This window comes from Cupressus sempervirens, chromosome 5 (genome assembly GCF_028749045.1).
Source record: "Cupressus sempervirens isolate cs-2001-9-10 chromosome 5, ASM2874904v1, whole genome shotgun sequence".
Classification (NCBI taxonomy): domain Eukaryota; kingdom Viridiplantae; phylum Streptophyta; class Pinopsida; order Cupressales; family Cupressaceae; genus Cupressus; species Cupressus sempervirens.
Window position 1 is genome coordinate 405,178,074 of NC_143122.1, and position 16,251 is coordinate 405,194,324.

General features: G+C 36.0%; 1 protein-coding gene across 1 annotated transcript; it reads left to right on the forward strand.

Annotated features, from left to right (window-relative positions):
* Window positions 1-12,555: 12,555 nt before the first annotated feature.
* CCR3 (CRINKLY4 related 3) lies at window positions 12,556-15,245 on the forward strand. Its single transcript, XM_089830844.1, has one exon. It carries the CDS (start codon window positions 12,756-12,758, stop codon window positions 15,024-15,026), a length of 2,271 nt encoding a protein of 756 aa, XP_089686970.1. The 5' UTR covers window positions 12,556-12,755; the 3' UTR covers window positions 15,027-15,245.
* The last annotated feature ends 1,006 nt before the right edge of the window (window positions 15,246-16,251 follow it).

Below are 16,251 nucleotides of genomic sequence, written 5' to 3' on the forward strand. Positions count from 1 at the left end.
AATTCATTTGACGTGAACTCTCCTCCTCTATTAGATCTCAAATACTTCAAAATTTTACATGTTTCCTTTTCAACTCTTGCTAAGAACCACTTAAACATATGGAAAGCATCAGATTTATGTTTCAAAAGCATAATTGTCATCATCCTATAATAGTCATCAACAAATAACATTATGTACTTATCTCCCTTGTAGCTTTTCACATCAATTGGTTCACACAAGTTAGTATGAAAAATCTCTAGTATTTCTGTAGAGGTATAACTTTTACTCTTAAAACTTGACTTTGTCATTTTTCCTAACTGACATTGTTTGCACATTACATTATTAGGCTTCTTCAATTTAGCCAAACCTCTAACTTTCTTCATGTTATTGATACTAACTAGGTTATCAAATTTTACATGACATAACCTCTTGTGCCATAGCCATACATCATCAAATTTTACAACAAGACAAGTAGTATCTTGTATGTCAAGATAGAATAGATTACCTCTAGTTTGATCACCCTTTCCAATCAGTTTCCCATTTGTGTCATATATCTTAGCAATATTATTTTCAAACTCAACCTTACATCCCAAATTATGCAATTGTGACACACTCAACAAATTATAGTTAAGTCCTTCTACATAGTAAGCATTGTCATATAAAATCTTATCTGTGAGCTCATTAGAACCTTTTCCTTTTATCAAACATGGTGCATTATTACCAAATATTACACTATTTCCATCATAAAAATTCAGAGTAATGAACTTACTTTTGTCTCCAGTCATGTGATGTAAACATCCACTGTCAATGATCCATCTATCATTCTTGTTCACACAAGTCACAAGTGCAGTTGACTCATCTTCATCAAATTCATCCTTCATTGCAACATACACCACTTCTTCATCATGTTTGTCAGAATCATCCTTTGTTTCCTTGTTAGCAATGTAGCAAAACTTCTTACCTTTGTCTTTGCAGTCCTTGTTGTCTTCATCTCTTCTACTCTTTTATTTGTCACCACCTCTGCAATTCTTCTTCTTTGGACATCTAGCAACAATATGACCAACCTCATTACAATTGAAACAAATAATGGGTAACTTACCTTTGAACTTTCCTTTACCTTTATGGAATTGTAGTGCTTCAAGTTATTCGACATCCTCCTAACCTATATCATTGTCATTGGATACATATTTCAACTTTTTCTTCTTCTTCTCACCAAGTTCCTGTAATGACACTTTAGCTCTGAAAGAAGATTCAATCTTTTCAAGTTTGTAATTATCAAAGTAAGATATCTCAAAAGTAGTGAGTCTACCTACCAAACCTTCAAGTGATAGCTTATTCCGTGGAATACACCTCAGTTCTTGAATTGAAGAAACTCTAATAGCATAAACAGGCAATAGTGTTCACAAAACTTTGCTTAAAACAATATCATCATCTAGTTTGCCATTTTCTCATCTTATTGCATTAACTACTTCTTTTATCCTTGCAACATATTGAGCAATATTCTCACCTTCTTCCATTCTCATACCATCAAACTTACCTTTGAGGCTTTCAACTTTTGCTCTAAGAACATTGGTGTCTCCTCCATAAATGGTAGCTAGGGCATCCCACATTTTCTTTACGCTATCAAGACCTTTGATATCATCAAATTTAGCATAACTTAGGGCAGAGGCAATTTCTAGCATTGTCTGATTGTGTTCTTTCTTCTTTCTCATATCTTCAATAGTTGGGGCACCAACAAGATCAACATGTTCCACAAAAATGGTAGATTGTGCATGATCTCCAAGTCCTCCAAGGTGTAGCTTCATCAAAATTTTCCATGCAGGAAAGTTATCTATATTAAGCTTGGGTACTTCTCTCTTAGACATCTCAATCTTTGTGCTTCTAGTACCTTTAAACTAGTCCTCTTCAGTAGATGGCTCTGATACCAATTGTTGGAATACTTTAAAATAACTAAGTGGTGGGGTTGAATCAGTTATCCAAGGTCCAAATGTATAAATAAAAATTTGCATAGCTTAGTGAACCCATAAAAAATTTATGCTCATGCATGCATCCATAAGATTTTGCAATCACTAAAAACTTGTAGGTTAATGTCAAATCAACTTGCAGAAATGTAAACCATGAGACATAACAAATTCATTAACACACTTGACACAATGATTTATGTGGAAACCCAATTTGGGAAAGGCCACCAATAACATGCTACTCTTTTCCCTCTTCTAAAGTGATGCCCTATGAAAGGCCAACCTTATTAAAGGTTAAAATACATGTTTTTAAATGTGACCTGGTTAAAGGATTTTAATCATCCTACTAGGAGTGAGCTTTGTTACAAGACTTTAGACCATTCACTTGGAATGTCACCCAATTAAAAGATTTACAAATGGTTGTTAAGTCAACCTTAATCCAAAGGATTTATCCTAGACTAATACAATTGTTAGAGAGTAATAGTAAGGCTTTGATCTAATACAACTTTCAACTTCATTTGTAGATTATAGATCTCTGTTTAGCCCTCAATTCTACTTGGCCTTCATACTTTTCAGCTTTGATAGCTTTTCCACCCTTCAAGCATTCATCTCCTTAAGCCTTCTTGCTTAACATGCCATTGTAGACTCTTCTCTTAGGTCACTTGATGAAGTAAAACCGTTGACTCCTTGTCTCCCTTAGGTTATCACACACGAAAACCTTGCTTCATGACCAACCATTCCTATAAATAGGAAATTAAGATCTTTTGCCACTCATTCTTCATCATCAAATTTAAGGTTTAAATGGATTAGGTAGGATACAATGTATATACCCCATATCTCATATCTCTTCTAGAAACTTCTCCTAGAATCCACTTTGTATTCACCTAAAAATGTTTTACCATGAATTTTGTACCACTAGCTCATCAACCTTATCTTCCACCTGGTTCAAAAAATCCAAGAAAACAAACTTTTCAGCTAAGATTCATCGAATCCATGATCTTTTAAATGATGCAGTAGCTCGACATTATCAACCTTCTGATGCTTGACACATACTGTGTTGCTTGTCATCCACTATGAAATTACTTGATACAAACTAAATTTTACTAGTCCTCAGTATCAACTAAACTTTACTCAACATCGACTATTCTACTCTGCATACACTAGAATGAGCTTTTACTTAGCTCCAACTAATTTTTTGCTCAACTTGCACTGACTTTTCTCAGCACCTACTATCCACTTGGTCAAGCTTGGCAGAAAAACTCTATGTAACTTGTTCTTCTAAAAATTCTTAGTGTAAGTAGCCTTTGTAACATTAAGTAGATTATCAATACATAATGTCATCACTATCTTAACTGATCCTTGTACTTCATTACATAATCATAACTCAACCTTTCCTCTAGGTGTTATTGTTACATCTTTTGATCAAATCCTCTTCATCAATCAAATAAGTGATAATACTTGAATCTTATAAGCAGTTGTCTTACTAGAAAATAGTAGGTTTGATATCAGTGACAAAACAATGATTGAAACACATAGTCTTCTTCAACAATCTCCCTCTTTCAATCTAGTTTCAACAATGATCTTTTCAATCTATTTCCAACAAGTATTGATCAAGTTGTTGATAGAAGGTGAACTGAGTAGAACAATAGTGTGAAGATCAAGTAGGGGAAGTGCTAAGTTAAAGTGTGAAGTCTGTAAATCAGCCAAGAATGAGATAATAAGAGTTAAGAAAAGATCTAAACAAGAAAGGTGTAGTGTTAAAACCTAAAAGATTATTTCACTATTACTTTCTTACCGTTGTAGCAAAATATCTCTTAACCAAGTGGACCTAACAAGTCTTTGAAATCCTATATGATAACATTAAATAGTAATGCCCACAATAGCATGATCGATAACTTCAGATCAATCAAGTGGCTTTTCCATGAGCTAGAGGAGGTCAAAGAGTAGGTGGGTCATATGGAGAATAACAAGAATGGAGCGAACTCTGATAAAAGAGATGAAAACGGTGAGAGGCTTAGTCTAGTGGAGAGAAGGATCAACACCCTCAAAATATACAATCATAATCTCTCAAATCAGATGATTTTGATGCTAAGCTCCATTAACAACAACATCATATCCTTAACAGGTTGGATCAAAGACATAGTTATGAAGGATGATGAGGATGGCAAAGACAAGGAAGATGCCAGAATGGGGGTCAACACCGCTAAGGACAACATCAACAATGGTCAGGACCAGAAGGATCAAAGGGCACTCCAGTAAGAGGCAAAGGAGAACAAGATGGCCTATGAGGTAGCTCAGGTCATGCAAGACCTGGAGAGAAAGAATGAGGACTAATCCTCTGCCTGTTCTTTTGTTTCTTTCTGTGCCTTTTTTTGGCTTTTTGTAAGGGTTTTTTCCTTGGTCATTTCATGTTGTTTCTGTTCCTGGTCTTGTCTTTGGTTTTTGTTTGTCGGTTGGGCCTTGTGTTTATTTTCAGCCTTTGGACTGGAACTTTTTTGGCTGGGCTTTTCACGCTTATTATCAACCTTAATGTTTTAACTCTTTGATTTCAGGGTCCCTGTAAAACCTGTTTATCTAATCAAAAACATTAAATAGTAATGTTTGTAAGTCCTTTAGAGAAGGCCACTCTTTAGAAATATCAAGGAGTGATAAGGTCTAGATGATCTTTGGTGAAAACCCTCTAACAAGGTCACACTAATAATGTGCATGTAGCCTTTTAACAAGGTTGGCTCCTAATAGAGCTCACTTCAGAAGAGTAAAAACATTTGGGTTTTCAGTTCTTAGGTGGTTTTTCCCTTTACAAGATTTCCACATTAAATACTTGTGTCAAATGTGTGAATTTTTATTATGTTACAAATTTTATTTTATCTGAATATTAATTGTTTAATGCTGCAACTCAATATAAGCTAAATGATTGCCTTGATACTTGGTGTATTAAGAAACACTGAGATAACAGTTTGATGTGAAGTTTATATAAGTTTGAAATATGATGTTTGATATGGTTACCAAATTGATTTAAAAGTTTCTGAAGTTGAAGTTAGTACAAAAGTGTTTTAAGGCCTATAGGATAACTGCTTATAACTGATTCGCCAGCCCCCCTCCCTCTCCTCCACTCTCCCTCTTAGTTATCTAACAAGATATATCCTCACATGTCATAAGGAATGCAAGTGTATCCTCTTATTTAACTTGTCAACTAGTGAAACCAAGCACCCTAAGTTGAAAGAATAACATGGGTGTTCCAACTTGCAAAAATAAATCTCTCTTCTATGATGGTCTTATACAAAGCTCTTGGAATACATGAAAACCATTATTTTGGAGCAATATTTTGGGATAGGAATACATGAAAAATATTATATTAAGTATCACTTTTTGAGAGAAAAGGTAGAAGAAAAAAAGACCAGATTGGAATATGTTAACACAAAGGAGCAGATAGAAGACATATTTACAAAACCTTTGGCTAGGACATATTTGAGTATTTGAGATGTATGCTTGGGGTCATGCCCCAACCTACTTTAGAGTAGTTGATGTAGAGATTACATCAATTTAGTATGCAATACAACACTATTTCTTTTGTTTGGATTAGATGCTTGATGCTTCTCTAATGGGGGAGTGTATGTGTTTGAGTTTGAGTCATTAAGAACTCTTAGTACTAGTATTTCATGTTGAGATCATATGGATCATTTTCTTGCAAATGTAATTATATTTCCATTTTTATCGGTGTGTTCCAAATGCATATTTGAAGACTTATAAATATGAGAGGAGGAGACATGTCTCTACGGTTAATCATCATTAGATAATAATTATATATTAACAATAATATAAATAACTATATATATACTAATAATATATATTATATAGATAATATAATATATTATATATTAATATGATATATATAATATAATATGTAATATATATATATATATATATATATATATATATATATATATATATATATATATATATATATATATATATATATATATATATATATATATATATATATATATATATATATATATATAAGAATATTTGTCTAAATGATGATTTATCATCAATAATGTATTTCATGATCGAATCAATCTGACTAAAGCTACAAACTTAACACTCCCTCTTAGCTAGGGAGGATTGTTATAGAACACATTATGCTCTCAAGTATATGAAGAGATATCATCTTAGTATGATATTCCTAGAATGACATAGTTAAGGGTATTAATATATATATCCATCAACTTAGATGTTATCTTTTAATACAATCCAAAGTATGATTCAACAAGAAATATCACTCATATGATATTCATCATACTTATATTCTTTCAGTATGTGCACTCACATTAAATCCTTGATGCCTACCAAAAGAATATGTTATATCCTAGTGGGATATGAGTTATCTGATTTTCGGCTCTCCAGGACAACAACTTAATGTAGTCTATTAGATAACAAGAAATCACAATGCCATCGTCTCTATCATGACAAGTATCATGATCTCCAGCACTCTAGGACAACAACTTAATGAAGTCTGATCATGACATGTTTGTTATCATGACTTTTGATACTTTGGAACAACAAATTAATGATTTTTGTCATGACAATAGGTCAAACTATTGATAAGATCATCACCTAACAATAGTTGCCTTCTAGGTTTATATATCAATGAAATATTGTTACCTTTCATGACATAATTCACATATGCAAAATAGTAACCACCATGAACCAAGTCAAAGGGTGGAACAAGGGCCTTCACCTCAAATTCTCTCTCACAAAGAATAATGGATTACAAGTAATTTCACTTCAAACTTTTCCGTTGTAGAGAAGATATCAAACTTCAAAATTCTCCCTCTGAACAATGATCCTAGGAAATCAGGTCCTCTAGTTACTCCCTTAGAGCTCTATTTACCTAAGGATGCCTGTTGAATTCCCTTTGAATCTGATGTCAAACTTCTGACTTTTTGGTAATAAGTTGTTATTTCCTCATGATGTACACAAGGTCAGGCCCATCAAAATCATGTTGTCACACACATGTATTTTTAGACTCCCTTTAAGTATCAATCTTTAGAACTCCTACATTTCCTTTGAAGAGTTGTCAAACACCCTCTTAATGGAAGAATACTCATAATCTCAATCATAGCTTCTTTTGGAATTACTATCATAAGATTGAGTATGCACAATATTTGGTAAAGTACCAACCTTCTTTCCTACAAGAACAACCTCATAGACAAAGGAAAATATCAAGGCAAATTTGACTCTTTATAATATGCATAGAAATATAATTAATAGAGAGAAAACAATGAGTAGATAAATGTAATACTCAAAGATAAGAAATACTTATCTGCACATGAGTGGAACATTTCCGTTCTAAAGATGGCTAACAATACTTAACATTTAACAATATCTTTGGACACTTGAGCTTTTGCACATTGGATTAGAAACTATTAAAATTCGAGAATTGACATAATGATACCTTTGTCATTGGGAGAGTAATACACGAAAAGTATTCTTTTGGGAGAGTATTGCATGAAAAAACTTTTGGAAAATTCTTTTAGTACATGAAAAACATTATTTTGATACATTCTTGATGGGGGAGAGAAAGTAATCATTATGGGGAGAGAGTTGATGTTTATGTATGGGGGAGATTAACACCTTCTTTGTGCATGTTGATTATTTGATGTATTATATGGTTGTTTTTAGAACATGAAAAATATTTACAACCTGTCTAAGATTGAGATGTATGGTTACATTCATGGGAAACATGAATGGAGGAGTAAAGGTAGATGAGAAAGACATACTTTAGTATTCATGGTACTTAGATGTTTTTCATCTATGTTACCATCAATGCCAAAAGGAGAGATTGTTAGCATAAATGTTGATGGTATTCCTATGGGGGAGTATGTTAGCATTATTGGAGACATGATTGAGTGCTTATGTGTTGTATTCATGACTGTGTTTGTCATTAATGTCAACATATACATTATTTTGTGAAGATTGCCAAAGTTGCAAAGGAAGAAACACTTGGCATGGTTAGCGATCAATGAGTTGGGTTCTGCACGCTTGGGAATATATTTAGTGATGTGTACAAATTTATAATTATGTGCACATAAAGAGATATGAACAAGGATAAATTTAAGAAACCCCTCCTAAGAAAAATATGTAAAATACTGATGAATTCAACATTTAATGTGAAGGAAAATTTTCTAATCGAGGGTGATATTTTGTTTGAGCCAATAAAAAAATTTATTTTCTATTGGCGAAATTTTCTTTTCCGTATCAAAATTTAATAATAACTATGGAATATATATATATATATATATATATATATATATATTGGCAAAATTATTGGCAAATTTTCTAATCAAGGGTGATATTTTGTTTGAGCCAATACAAAAATTTATTTTCTATTGGCGAAATTTTCTTTTCCTTATCAAAATTTAATAATAATTGTGGCAAATTATATATATATATATATTGGCATGCAAATAAATGTAGGCAATTTTTTTTGTTGGTCATAAATATTTATGTAATGTAGGCGAATTAATTATTTTGTATAGCGCAAAATATTAATATAGTTGGCTAATTTGTCAGTTGCTACAGAGAGATTATTTAATTTTTTTAGTGAATTTACAGAGTCGGGAGTGGGCCATGGCCCATATGCCAAGTGTATGATGTACAATGTACTTATAGTATGCCAATCCATTAATATTCATTTAATAATGTGTCCTTTCTTTTACTTTGCATGTTATCATTGTTATCGTGAAAGGAATTGATGTAGACCATCAATGTAAGATAGATCAATGAACTTAACTCTATTTCAGGCTTAATTTTAAATGTTATAACATAAATTCTAATTCTTCCCAAAATCAAGACACGTGTCCCAAAGTCCAAAATATAAAATAGTTAGCTAAATGGGGGTAGTTGGAGACACAGGCCTGTAAAATGGTAGGCGGCACTTGGCCCTAGGGAAAATATTATTTTATTCTAAGGGAGAAATGACATTGTCCAATAAGAAGACATTAGGTAAATGCTGGGGAATATTTTAAAATAACAATGTCCTAAATGTAGATTACATTGGTGATTGGATCGAGATTTGGGACTAATTATGTGTAAACTAATGGGCGATTAGCCTAGGATTTGGACCCAAATTATTTAATATCTTGACAACCTATTTGACCCCATATGTAGGTTTTATTCACCACATTGCTATTTCCCAAAGAGACTAAATTGCCAATTGGCGAAGATTCACCACTAAAAAAACATTGGATATGAAGATATAAAAGAATTATGGGATGTTTTCTAGATGTAGCTTTTAGAGAGAGTTTCTGGAAAGAGGTTACTAGTGAATTGGTTATATCTTTTAGAAAAGATAGAATTATGTTCAACACAATTAGAGGATGGTTATAGATAGTATCAAGATGCTATGTTCAAGATGGCAGAATCTAATGTGTAGTTTTAGTCGACTTATGAAGTCTATTTAACATGTTTATTCTTGTGAGCCAACTATTGTTAAATATCTTTGATGAAGAAAGATTTTAGTTGTATTGTAATGTATAATGTAATATCTTAATTAGATCCTATATTATTCATTGTAAATTAAGAAAGCCTCAAGGGCGACTCAATACTTGTTTTAGGAACTGTCACAAAGGAAATATCACTTCCTTGTGGTAAATCATCATTGAGATCAATTTATTGTGTATGCAAGCTTGAATTTGAATTTAACTAAGATCAAAGAATAGATTGATGTTGAGGATGTATTATGGGCTTCAAAGGAACTATATTAGCAAAGAAGTTGATATTTAGTTAGTTTAGAATTTGGATATGTTATCCTGAAGATTGTTTGGTGAAGACAGTTTGAGGCTATTTGAATAGTGGGTACATTTGTTCTCCTTTCAACTCCTAACAATGTTGGCACAAATCCTAATAGGGTCAGAATCTCCTAACAAGGTCTCAAAGTCTCCTAATAGGAACTCATATGTACTGATTGTATTTCCTTGGCTCCTAACAGAGTCTATCCTTTCACAAGAAACTATTATATTATTATATCATCTTATGGGCATCATTTCCATCAAAGTTTTCCATCTAATCAAGGGTTTCCCTAGTTAACATATCTAGTATTATTGTGCATGGTTATCTTTCTATGGTTATTGCATCTATTATTTACACGTTTTAGAATTAATCAAGATATTGAGAGTATTTTAAATACATAATTGATTCACTTACTCCCCCCACCCCACCCCTGCCCCCGCCCTCGCCCCCACTAGTTATCTTGGTGGACTTTAATTTCCAGTAGTAACTTGGATAAGTTTGGATATGTAATACATCAATCAATTCAATCTCATGCCTCGCAAATTATTCCCAAGCACAAAGTTCAATTTTGTGAGATATAGGTTTAACCCAACTTAATTTAGAGAGAAACCTAATTCAATATTTTTGACAACAAAGTGGGCACATTATCTTACATCATGTTAATAGTCTTTATATAAGTGCTTCAAATTCTTACATCTTGTATCAAAAACTAATTATTGGAAGAAAAATAAAATGTTGCCATAGTTTTACAAAAAAATGGACCCACTGTCTTACACTCCACCAACTTAAAAGCATTTAAATATATTTTCTTGTGCCATAAAGGCATACAAGTGTAATATTTCATTTGACTTGTCAACTAGTCAAACCAAGCACCCTAACTTGGAATAGCTTCTTCTATGCTTTTTATAAACAACTCTTGAAATAGACATATCAAGATATTGTGTTCAAATCTTCTTTGTAACCTTCTTCATAAATGTTCTCTGACAACCTGTCATAACCACTTAGACAAGTATTTACAAATGTCTCATTCAATTCAAACAATTCAACTCTATGCCTCATAGATTATTCCCAAGCACAAGATTCTATCATGTGAAATGTAGGTTCCACCCAATTTAATTATAGACTACGATCCAATACAATCTACAATCCAATCCAAAGTTTGACATTTGGTTATATATATATATATATATATATATATATATATATATATATATATATATTGAGAATAAAATAAAATTTTAAAATATATGTTAGAAAACCAAATGTCAAACTTTGGATTGGATTGTAGATTGTATTGGATCATAGTCTATAGTTAAGTTGGGTGGAACCTACATTTCACATGATAGAATCTTGTGCTTAGGAATAATCTATGAGACATAGAGTTGAATTGTTTGAATTGAATGAGACATTTGTAAATACTTGTCTAAGTGGTTATGATAGGTTGTCAGAGAACATTAATGAAGAAGGTTGCAAAGAAGATTTGAACACAATATCTTGATGTGTCTATTTCAAGAGTCGTTTAAAAAAAGAATACAAGAAGCTATTCCAAGTTAGGGTGCTTGGTTTGACTAGTTGACAAGTCAAATCAAATGTTACACTTGCATGCCTTTATGACACAATAAAATATGTTTAAATGCTTTCAAGGTGGTGAAGTGTAAGATAATGTGCCCACATTGTTGTCAAAAATATTGAATTGGGTTTCTCTCTAAATTAAGTTGGGTTAAATCTATATCTCACAAAATTGAACTTTATGCTTGGGAATAATTTGTGAGGCGCGAGATTGAATTGATTGATGTATTACATTCTTCGAACTTATCCAAGTTATCATTGGAAATTAAAGTCCACCAAGATTGCATTTAAGAAAATTATAATCAAGAAGATAATAGATAACTATCATCAACCACCAATATTACCCAATTCATCATATTTCTCCTTATTTGAAAATTTAAGTGTCCATCACACCACGAATCACAACTCTAAACCATCTTAAAATTCTCTTGAGCATTTATTGCGATCCAAAATCAATTAGTTGTCATATTCCTTGAACCTAATAGGGCGACTATAACCCAACCTTTTGAATAAGATCTAAACAACTCAAAGACACATTCCAAACCTAAAATAACCAACCAAAGGATGTGCGTCTCGTTCTCATTTGAAATGCTTGTAAAGTCAGAAACCATATAAAAAAGTGCCAATTTATCCATTGGCGGGCAAATGAAAAACAATTTAGAAAAATAAACAGTATTTTTAAAAAGCAAAGACTGGCCAAACATTTTGTTTTTCTTCACCTTCTCACCGAAGCGAAAAGTTAGACGGGCCCACCACAAAGGACGACCACAGACCTTTGCGGGGAATTAACGTGGTATAAATAATAAAAAGCTTGTGTTTTTGGAATTTATATATAAAAATAATACAGTGCAAATGGCAAACATACATAGGTGGTATAATAATCTCGCAGCCGCAACACGTGTTACGACGAAAACACATGCAAACCGCGCCGCGGCTCAGTTGATGACAAATCATGTAAGCAGAAGGATGAAATGCTCCATATAATTATAATGGAAGAAAAGATGATGCCAGGGGCACGGGCTCTGACGGTTTAAGGAGCAGTGTCAACAGGCTGCGGCCGCTAAAGTTAGTTAGATAGCGCTATCGGGGCTCTACATTTACCGGGACTGACTGTTTCCGTACCGGCTGGGAGTCAAAAGAGAGAGGTATGACTGGGATTGTGGAGAGAGAAGTGTGCCCCACTGTGCTTTGTGCGTATGTACGGGGTTGTGTGTATTTTTCGCCTCTTCTTGTGAACGCACAACATAGGGCGCCCCGGGGGAAATTAATAAAAAAGGGATTTTGTACTCTAGAAATGGGTATTTGGGGAGGCTCTTTTTACATTTCGAGGATCGATAGTTGAATTTCGTACCCTTAGGAATAGATATTTGGTGAGGCCTCCTTTTTTTCCGTTTTGTTTTGTTGGAGGATTGAAATCCCTGAGGAAGATGATAAGAGGACGATGGTGATCAGATGAAAGGGGATTTGGGCTTCCTCAATGGTGGGATTTCTGTGGTATTTGTATTGGTTTTCTTTGGTTTTGTGGGTTGTGGCAATGGATTGGGATCAATGTCGACCATTGCTGCGAGCTACGGGAACGGATCGGCTACTGTGTGTGGAATCCTGAGTGGCGGACAGCGCGGGATCCAATGTGTTCAGAACGGGCAAAATGTGACGGTTTTTCCGAATGTTTCGTTTGTGGGGGTGTCCGGAGGAGACGGATTTTTCTGCGGGTTGAGGCGTGGGGGGCGGATTTTGCTGTGCTGGAATACGGATTCAGCGCTTTCGAGCCTAGAGCCAAAGAGGATTTCGAAGGATGTTGGATTGAAGGAGATTGTGGTGGGCGAAAAGCATGTTTGCGGTGTGGTGAATGGGACTGGATTTGTCCGTTGTTGGAGAGATGAAGCGCAGGGGAAGAGCGAGAGCTTCGATTCGATCAGCGCGGGGAGGGAGTTCACTTGCGGGATTCGAACCGGAGACCGGAGGGTCCGTTGCTGGGGGCTGAATGGGACAGAGATTGCGAGCCTCAGGGGACCGCAGGTCCGAATGAGGATGGTGGTCGCAGGGGGGAGGAATGTTTGCGGGATTAAAGATGATGGTTTTGTACAGTGTTGGAATGGATCTGGGACCGTGCTGGATTCAGTACCAACTGAGCAGCTCAGCGCCGTGGCTTTGGGAGATGGGCATGGTTGTGGAATCAGGCAAGAGAACAAGATGGTTGTTTGTTGGGGGGATTCGAACCTGGGATATAGCGGGAGCTTGTCGTTCGAAGCGATTGTGGCTGGTGATAACTATACATGCGGATTGGTGTCGGCGAATTTCTCCGTTCTCTGCTGGGGAGGTCGCGGGTTCGAGTCCGGGAAAGTTCTCTCATTGCCCCAGGTGCTCCCCCGGCCGTGTGGGAGTTCCAGATGTTCATGCGGCGAGTACCCGAATTCAGACAATCTCTGCGCTGCGGAATCCGAATACATATGTTTTCCTTGCAGCCCGATGGCTTTTGCTCCAGCCCCCGTTTTCCCACCCACCGGCGGAGAAAAAGTAGTAGTCGTAAAAAGGGGCTTAACCCGGGGGCTACTGGTTCTACTCATTCTCGGCTCCATCGGTGGCCTAATGGGAGCCGCCACGGTCACATGGTGCCTATGGAGGGGCTTCTACGCGAGGCAGCGCCGTGTGCACAACTCGGTTCAGCCCACGGTCGCGCCGCTACACTCCGCCTCCCTGCGCCGTCAGACGTCCAGAGCTTTCCGGCGGCAACGCAGCGGGACTTCCTCTAACCGCAGCAAACGGGCCGAAGAATTCAACCTCGACGAACTCGAAACCGCCACGGTTGGCTTCGCGGTCTCCAACATTATCGGAGCGGGGAGCTTCGGGACGGTTTACCGGGGCAAATTACCCGACGGCCGTGAAGTCGCGATAAAACGCGGCGACGTAGCGGTTGCCAAGAAGTTCCAGGAAAAAGAAGCGGCATTTCAATCGGAGCTCGCGTTTCTCTCGCGGCTCCATCATAAGCACCTGGTCTCGCTGATCGGCTACTGCGAGGAAGGAGAGGAGCGAATGCTTGTGTACGAATACATGCCCAACGGAGCCCTGTATGACCACCTGCATAAGCACACGGCTTCCCCTCTTTTCGACTCATGGACTGCCCGGATAAAAGTTGCGCTGGACGCTGCCCGAGGGGTCGAGTACCTGCACACGTACGCCGTCCCGCCGATCATTCACCGAGACATAAAATCCTCCAACATACTGCTGGACGCCACGTGGACTGCCCGGGTGTCCGACTTCGGGCTCTCGTTGCTCGGCCCGGAAGAACAAGGCGGGCACCTTTCAATGACCGCCGCCGGAACCGTGGGGTACATGGACCCGGAGTATTACCGACTCCATCACCTAACCACCAAGACTGACGTTTACGGCTTCGGGGTCGTCCTGCTGGAGGTTCTGACCGGGCAGAGAGCTATCTTTAAGCCGCCAGCGGCTTCTCCCATCAGCGTCGTCGATTACGCGGTCCCGAGGATTTTGTCCGACGAGCTGCACCAGATTCTTGACTCCCGTGTTAGGCCCCCGTTGTCGCATGAGATCGAGGCCGTTGAATTGGTGGCTTATACGGCTGTTAATTGCGTTCATCTGGAAGGGAAAGATCGGCCTTCTATGACCGACATTGTGGCTAATCTCGAGCGGGCCGTGGCGATTTGCATGCAGGTTCCCCTCTCCCGGAGCACCTCTTTGGCCTTCAGTTCGCCCCAATGAGACCAACCGCTGGGGCTTCTTTGGGGGAGGGGTTTTGTGCGGGCTTTGCTTTTCAATTTTTTATTTACATGGGGATTGTGTTTTAACGGAAAAATTGGAAGATTTTCGGCTTTGGTTCGCTTTGTAATTGTTTGAGAGGGAAATTGATGTACAGAATTCTTTGACACATACTTACTTTCATTGAATATTGACGAAATTCAGACGTTATTGTTTCTCCCACATTGTTTTTTCGACACACGGAACTTTATAACTCGTTCGAAGGCTTTTGCCCCAATTGAGTGCGTTTTTGGTAGACTAAGCAAACATTGAATCGGTTGACATTTTAGCTAAAATTTTGGTCTCAACTATTAAGAAGGGTGTTTGATCAGGACGTTTGGTTCTATTGTCAATTTTTTAATCTTAGTTTGTTGGTGGCAGTTGTGGAGTCTAAATTTTTTGATACACTTTTAGAGTCGTGTGTATATATATATATGTGAGTTTTGTTTAGATTAATGTTTCTAATTATATTTTTATGATTTATCAACTTAGATGAAGATTCTCTAGTCTTATTCAATGATGAGAGAGATTATCCTAAAGGATCGAAATTTAAAATTTAATGATAGAAAATGGAACATGATGGAGATATTTTTCGAAAAGGTTTTTTAATTATTAAATCTACAATTACAACTTCAATTGGACACATTTGTGGGAACTCTTTTATTGATTATAATGTGTGAAATAATTAATTTTTTATTTGCATATTAGGTTTAATATCAATCAAGAATACTTATTAGTTAGGATGATGGATGCTTTTAGTGACAACAAAAATAAAGTATACATTATTATTTGTTTGGTAAAAAAATTTGATTAATAAATCATTTTTTCTAATAAAATTGTGGACTAGTGATTGTGTCTCCATCCTATGTGAAAGTCAATCTTACCTATAAATAAAAGATATTTTAACTAAAGCAATTCTTAATGTTCTAAGAATAAATTTATTATTTTAAAAATAATTTTAAATATTAACTTTACTCATCAAACAGACAAGATAATGAATTACATTTATAAGCAGTCAATACAGATACAATTTTTTCTTTTCCTTACAGCCATTTCAATGCAATATATATTTATACCTTCATAAGCTAATTCAATTTTGGAAAGAGACTTTATAAAGTAATCTTTAAGAACACTTTGTGGGGGAGTAGAAACGAAGTGATAAAATGGGTACTGAATTAGGGCGACAAAA

Coding starts and splice junctions, on each gene's coding strand:
- CCR3 (XM_089830844.1), top strand. CDS start 12,756: ATGAAAGGGGATTTGGGCTTCCTCAATGGTGGGATTTCTGTGGTATTT.